General features: G+C 39.7%; 1 protein-coding gene across 1 annotated transcript in view; it reads left to right on the top strand.

Moving 5' to 3' along the window:
* Positions 1-6,007, top strand: part of LOC112069738 (tissue factor) — an 11,247-nt gene extending 5,240 nt beyond the window's left edge. The window contains exons 2-6 of the mRNA XM_024137107.2: positions 2,172-2,280; positions 3,423-3,616; positions 3,848-4,032; positions 4,443-4,617; positions 5,655-6,007. Of these exons, the coding sequence (XP_023992875.1) occupies positions 2,172-2,280; positions 3,423-3,616; positions 3,848-4,032; positions 4,443-4,617; positions 5,655-5,800 (809 nt within the window). The 3' untranslated portion in view covers positions 5,801-6,007. The remainder of the gene's footprint in view (positions 1-2,171; positions 2,281-3,422; positions 3,617-3,847; positions 4,033-4,442; positions 4,618-5,654) is intronic.
* Positions 6,008-7,393: the final 1,386 nt, after the last annotated feature.

Raw genomic sequence — 7,393 nt, 5'->3', positions numbered from 1 at the left:
GATCTTGTTCTTCATGTTAGGTAACTGATTCTTGTTCTTCATGTAGGTAACTGATCTTTTCTTCATGTAGGTAACTGATCTTGTTCTTTCATGTAGGTAACTGATCTTGTTCTTCATGTAGTTAACTGATCTTCTTCTTCATGTAGGTAACTGATCTTGTTCTTCATGTAGGTAACTGATCTTGTTCTTCATGTAGTTAACTGATCTTCTTCTTCATGTAGGTAACTGATCTTGTTCTTCATGTAGGTAACTGATCTTGTTCTTCATGTAGTTAACTGATCTTGTTCTTCATGTATTAACTGATCTTGTTCTTCATGTAGGTAACTGATCTTGTTCTTCATGTAGGTAACTGATCTTGTTCTTCATGTAGGTAACTGATCTTGTTCTTTCATGTAGGTAACTGATCTTGTTCTTCATGTAGTTAACTGATCTTGTTCTTCATGTAGGTAACTGATCTTGTTCTTCATGTAGGTAACTGATCTTGTTCTTCATGTAGGTAACTGATCTTGTTCTTCATGTAGGTAACTGATCTTGTTCTTCATGTAGGTAACTGATCTTGTTCTTCTGTAGGTAACTGATCTTGTTCTTCTGTAGGTAACTGATCTTGTTCTTCATGTAGGTAACTGATCTTGTTCTTCATGTAGGTAACTGATCTTGTTTTTCATGTAGGTAACTGATCTTGTTCTTCATGTAGGTAACTGATCTTGTTCTTCATGTAGGTAACTGATCTTGTTCTTTCATGTAGGTAACTGATCTTGTTCTTCATGTAGTAACTGATCTTGTTCTTCATGTAGGTAACTGATCTTGTTCTTCATGTAGGTAACTGATCTTGTTCTTCATGTAGGTAACTGATCTTGTTCTCATGTAGGTAACTGATCTTGTTCTTCATGTAGGTAACTGATCTTGTTCTTCATGTAGGTAACTGATCTTGTTCTTCATGTAGTAACTGATCTTGTTCTTCATGTAGGTAACTGATCTTGTTCTTCATGTAGGTAACTGATCTTGTTCTTCATGTAGGTAACTGATCTTGTTCTTCATGTAGGTAACTGATCTTGTTCTTCATGTAGGTAACTGATCTTGTTCTTCATGTAGGTAACTGATCTTGTTCTTCATGTAGGTAACTGATCTTGTTCTTCATGTAGGTAACTGATCTTGTTTCTTCATGTAGGTAACTGATCTTGTTCTTCATGTAGGTAACTGATTCTTTTCTTCATGTAGGTAACTGATCTTGTTTCTTCATGTAGGTAACTGATCTTGTTCTTCATGTAGGTAACTGATCTTGTTCTTCATGTAGGTAACTGATCTTGTTTCTTCATGTAGGTAACGGATCTTGTTCTTCATGTAGGTAACTGATCTTGTTCTTCATGTAGGTAACTGATCTTGTTCTTCATGTAGTTAACTGATTCTTGTTCTTCATGTAGGTTAACTGATCTTGTTCTTCATGTAGGTAACTGATCTTGTTCTTCATGTAGGTAACTGATCTTGTTCTTCATGTAGGTAACTGATCTTGTTCTTCATGTAGGTAACTGATCTTGTTCTTCATGTAGGTAACTGATCTTGTTCTTCATGTAGGTAACTGATCTTGTTCTTCATGTAGGTAACTGATCTTGTTCTTTTCATGTAGGTAACTGATCTTGTTCTTCATGTAGGTAACTGATCTTGTTCTTCATGTAGGTAACTGATCTTGTTCTTCATGTAGGTAACTGATCTTGTTCTTCATGTAGGTAACTGATCTTGTTCTTCATGTAGGTTAACTGATCTTGTTCTTCAGTAGGTAACTGATCTTGTTCTGCATGTAGGTAACTGATCTGTTCTTCATGTAGGTAACTGATCTTGTTCTTCATGTAGGTAACTGATCTTGTTCTTCATGTAGGTAACTGATCTTGTTCTGTCATGTAGGTAACTGATCTTGTTCTTCATGTAGGTAACTGATCTTGTTCTGCATGTAGTAACTGATCTTGTTCTTCATGTAGGTAACTGATCTTGTTTCGCATGTAGGTAACTGATCTTGTTCTCATGTAGGTAACTGATCTTGTTCTTCATGTAGGTAACTGATCTTGTTCTTCAGTAGGTAACTGATCTTGTTCTTCATGTAGTTAACTGATCTTGTTCTTCATGTAGGTAACTGATCTTGTTCTTCATGTAGTTAACTGATCTTGTTCTTCATGTAGGTAACTATCCCAAGGCACAGAACGTTTCCTGGTTGTCTATCAACTTCAAAACACTACTTATGTGGGATCCTAAACCTTTCAACTATTCATACACTGTTGAATATTCTGTGTAAGTAAATCATTTACATGCTGATATTAGTGTTTTTCACTTAGAAAAACCATAGGAAGACCAACAATTCCAATTATTCCATTAAATTGCCAAGTAGTGTATTTATCCGCCACTTCAATTATTATTAACTAAACATTGAAAAAGCTCAGTTTCCTACATATCAGGTAATTACTAAATGCTTTTATTACTTCCTACTACTATTCATGAAATTAAATGTCTCCATGAAGTATAAAAAAGACGGTGCCTATAATCCCATGATCATGGGAGGTCTCACATAATCTGTTCTTTCCCAGACTCAGTCTCTGAAGAGTCAGGTCGATGTCTTGGAGACTCTAGTTCTCTGGACCTTGAAGAGTCAGGCTGATGTGTTGGAGACTCAGTCTCTGATGAGTCAGGCTGATGTGTTGGAGACTCAGTCTCTGATGAGTCAGGCTGATGTGTGGAGACTCAGTCTCTGACCTTGAAGAGTCAGGCTGATGTGTTGGTGACTCAGTCTCTGACCTTGAAGAGTCAGGCTGATGTGTTGGTGACTCAGTCTCTGACCTTGAAGAGTCAGGCTGATGTGTTGGTGACTCAGTCTCTGACCTTGAAGAGTCAGCTGATGTGTTGGAGACTCAGTCTCTGATGAGTCAGGCTGATGTGTTGGAGACTCAGTCTCTGACCTTGAGAGTCAGGCTGATGTGTTGGTGACTCAGTCTCTGGACCTTGAAGAGTCAGGCTGATGTGTTGGAGACTCAGTCTCTGATGAGTCAGGCTGATGTGTTGGAGACTCAGTCTCTGACCTTGAAGAGTCAGGTCGATGTGTTGGAGACTCAGTCTCTGACCTTGAAGAGTCAGGTCAATGTGTTGGAGGGCAGTAGGAGGGAGAATGAATACTAGTCTCTGTTTAATTGAAGTACAATGTGTGTGACGTGGTGCAATGAGTTCAAGATTATAACTCAAGTTCAAAAATTGCAATTTTGTACTTTTCTTAGTGTTGAACTAAGTATTTAACTGTTAGTTTACACCTGTTGTCTACGAAGCATGTGACAAATACAACTTGATTTGATTTGAGATGCTAATTCAGACCTAATGAATGACCTAATGCAACAAAACAAACATGTTTGAAGATAATGATAACCCTACCATTACATCTATTTAAGTATTGGTCAGATAAGAGAGTGGAACCAACACTGTATTCGGACCATGTCGACTGAGTGTGACCTGTCCAACGTTCTGACTGACCTGAAGGCCACATACTCAGCTGATGTCCTCTCAGAACCCCTACACAGAGTGAACTCTGACCTCACAGAGTTCCCCCACACCAGTTCGGAAGGGTTCACCCCTTACCAAGACAGTAGGTACTCCAGCTGTAACAACCATCTGACTACAGTCATACAGTGACATATTTCCCACATGCCAGTGCCAAAATGTTGATTCTTCTTTAAAATCACTGGGAAAAGAGGGTTCTTCTATAAATCACTGGGAAAATACTTTATTTTATAGTTCAACAGCATGCTAGTGTCACCAAGTGGGCGCCAGGTGTGACAAGGAAGCATGTCAACGTCTCGTGGTATTTCCCTTCCAGCTCTTATAGGCAGACCTGAGTTCAAGATTGAGGTGAGCAAAGATAAGAGGAAGATCACCCTGTATGTAGAAGACCCTCCCATAGCCCTGTTCAACGAGCAGAACAAACTAAAGACCATGCGGGATGTCTTCGCTGATGAGCTGCAGTACAAAGTCACCTTTGGGAAAGCAACGAGCACGGGCAAGGTAAGCTCAAAAGGGAGGACAGACCTACACTAGAGTAATATTTACAGTTCCTCAGAGTACTCTAGGGCCCGGGACTGAACCCAGTGAGATAGAGGACATTTCTCAATGGTGTAGGCTCCTTTAAAGGAGCAAGTCAAGGAATATCATGAAATAAAATGCAGTGGATGATATGAGTTTGGCAAACGTGAAACTTCTGACTATATTGCATGGGAAATCTCTCCATGTGTGTCATTAATATATACTATTTTAATGACTTTACAACAGTATTGAACAAGTAATAGAAATTGAACTACAGAAGAAGACATAATACAAGCCCTTCTTTATGTAATCGTCCCTCTAGAAAACCAAGATGTCTGCCAGCAGTGAGATAGAGCTAATACAAGCCCTTCTTTATGTAATCGTCCCTCTAGAAAACCAAGATGTCTGCCAGCAGTGAGATAGAGCTAGACAGGAGGGATATAGAGCCTGGGGTGAGCTACTGCTTTAAAGTCCAGGCCTACATCCCCTCCCGCAGCACAGACAAACAGCTGGGAGAGCTCAGTCAAACACAGTGTTCACCGGGTGCCAATAAGTCCTTCTTTGAAGGTAAGGATATTAGCAATGCCAAGGTTATCGGTTCAAGTTCCACAGGGATCACATGCTAATAATAACGGATGCTGTCACTCACAGGTGGCTGGCGAGGGGAGGACGGATCATAATAATGGCTGGAACGGAGCGAATGGAACGATACCATTCCACTTATACCGCTCCAGTCATTGGACGAGCCCGTCCTCCCCAATTAAGGTTCCACCAACCTCCTGTGCTGTCACTGTACTGTAGGTGGCTTTTTATCTGTTAAGTGGCACGTTACTGCATTCATTAAGGAAATCTGGCCCTGTTTTAATATATTCTATAATTCATGTTGGACATTATAATGAAGGGAGTTGATATGCATCTGTGCTACTGAGAATATCGAACACTTAACTAAATGCCAAGACCTGGTATTACTGTCACGATCGTCGTTGGAAGCATACTTGGACCAACGTGCAGCCTTGATCTCGGTTCTACATATTTATTGAAGTGAAACTTAAATCAAGACAAAATAAAGAAACAACGAAACGTGACTACGTGGTGCACGTGCACAAAACACAAAGTAATATCCCACAAACACAGGTGGGAAAAACATCTACTTAAATATGGTCCCCAATTAGAGACAACGATCACCAGCTGCCTCCAATTGGGAATCATACAAATCACCAACATAGAAAAATAAACTAGAACACCACATAGAAGTAAATTAACTAGATCACCCCCAGTCACGCCCTGACCTACTACACCATAGAGAAACAATGGCTCTCTATGGTCAGGGCGTGACAATTACAAATCTAGAATTACTCACTGTGAGTAATGAGGAGAAGAGGGTTTTAGGTGCTTATCATTTGTCATAGTGGGTCGATGTGTATGGGATGCAAAGGGTGAAATAAATATTATTGACTCATGTTTAGACTCATGTGAAATGCAACACTGTAAAAATTCCTGTGTGCGTGTGTGCGCTCGTGTGTGTGTGCTCGTGTGTGTGTGTGTGTGTGTGTGTGAATCATCATGCAGCCCAATAACAGTCCACTATCCCGTTTCCTCTCCAGAGTTTGGAATCGGTGTGATCGCTGGGTTCATCCTCCTCGTCATTACGATCATAGTGGTGGCTATCGTAGTCACAGTGGTGTGCTGCCGACGCACAAGGAAAGCCAACACAAGTGGGAAAGAAGGAGTGCCACTAAGAAGTGTGTAAAAAATGTATCGTCGACACACAATTGGGAACACAATGTACAGCTAAACTGGACTTTGAAATGGAGGCTGTAGGTCAGCATTTCTTCTGTGAAATCGCAGAGGGAATATGTTACACATACTGTAGTGTGTATTTTGTTTCCGTGCAGTGCTGCAATATTTTCCTTTTTATTTGTTGAGTGGCACTTCTACTGCTGTGAATATTAGCTTTCAGAAACACTACCACTACCAATAACACTACCAGCATATTTTATTGTGTTTTATATCGTTTTTTAACTTGATATGATCTTTGGGAAAATATATCTTGATTTTTAGGAGACGGCTGAAAACTAAATGATATGGGAAATGATGATTAGTAGGATATAATTTTTTTTATGAAGATCCCTAATGTATTATGTGTAGTCATTCTGGAAGTACTATTTGTTCATTTGGTTATTTTAAGATATATTTATGTTGTAGAGCAGGGATCATCCACTAGATTAAGCCGCGGGCTGATTTTTTTCTTGAGCGGATGGTCGGGGGGCCGGAACATAATTACAAATCACTTGTAGACTGTAAATTGGCCACAAGAAGCCCAAACAGATAGTCATTTCAAATCTTGCCTACATTTGTATCAGATCACGTTTCTCTCTATTATGCGTGGGAATACTTGGGAAAAGATTTCTTAAATTAAAATCACTAGGAGCTGATTTCCTGGTGTTTTTACAGTCTATTATGTCCACAAAATAAAAATATTTTTTATTAGTTTTTTTTGCTCAGAAAAACACCCGCAGGCCAAATTCGGTCCGCGTGCCGCCAGTTGGGGACCCCTGGTTTAGAGGTTTGAGTGATCAGTAAATAGTATTGTCTGGAGATTTAATATATATTTATACCAAACATTTAAGCAAATACTTAAAAGTAAAAGCCATAAATCATACACTATGGTCAAATTCATAGAGTACGCAATGTAGGTCAAGTCATCAAAATTGCAAACATGTAGTATGCTTGGAAAGGGTACATCCTGATGGTCATTGTGAAACACTACCACTACCACTACATGGAAAAGGGTACATCCTGATGGTCATTGTAAAACACTACCACTACCACTGCTTGGAAAGGGTACATCCTGATGGTCATTGTAAAACACTACCACTACATGGAAAAGGGTACATCCTGATGGTCATTGTAAAACACTACCACTACCACTGCTTGGAAAGGGTACATCCTGATGGTCATTGTAAAACACTACCACTACCACTACATGGAAAAGGGTACATCCTGATGGTCATTGTAAAACACTACCACTACCACTACATGGAAAAGGGTACATCCTGATGGTCATTGTAAAACACTACCACTACATGGAAAAGGGTACATCCTGATGGTCATTGTAAAACAATGCATTTACTTCCAAATGACCTTGTATGCTCCATTTAGATAGCTCACTTTTTTACCTTCATTTAACTAGGCAAGTCAGTTAAGAACACATTCTTATTTACATTGACAGCCTACCAGGGAACAGTGCATTAACTGCCTTGTTCAGGGGCAGAATGACAGATTTTGACCTTATCAGTTTGGGGATTTGATCTAGCAACCTTTCGGTTACTGGCACACTGCC

This window comes from Salvelinus sp. IW2-2015, unplaced genomic scaffold (genome assembly GCF_002910315.2).
Source record: "Salvelinus sp. IW2-2015 unplaced genomic scaffold, ASM291031v2 Un_scaffold1108, whole genome shotgun sequence".
Classification (NCBI taxonomy): Eukaryota; Metazoa; Chordata; class Actinopteri; order Salmoniformes; family Salmonidae; genus Salvelinus; species Salvelinus sp. IW2-2015.
The sequence above is the reverse complement of the archived record's forward strand: the minus strand, read 5'-3'. Positions and strand labels throughout refer to the sequence as shown.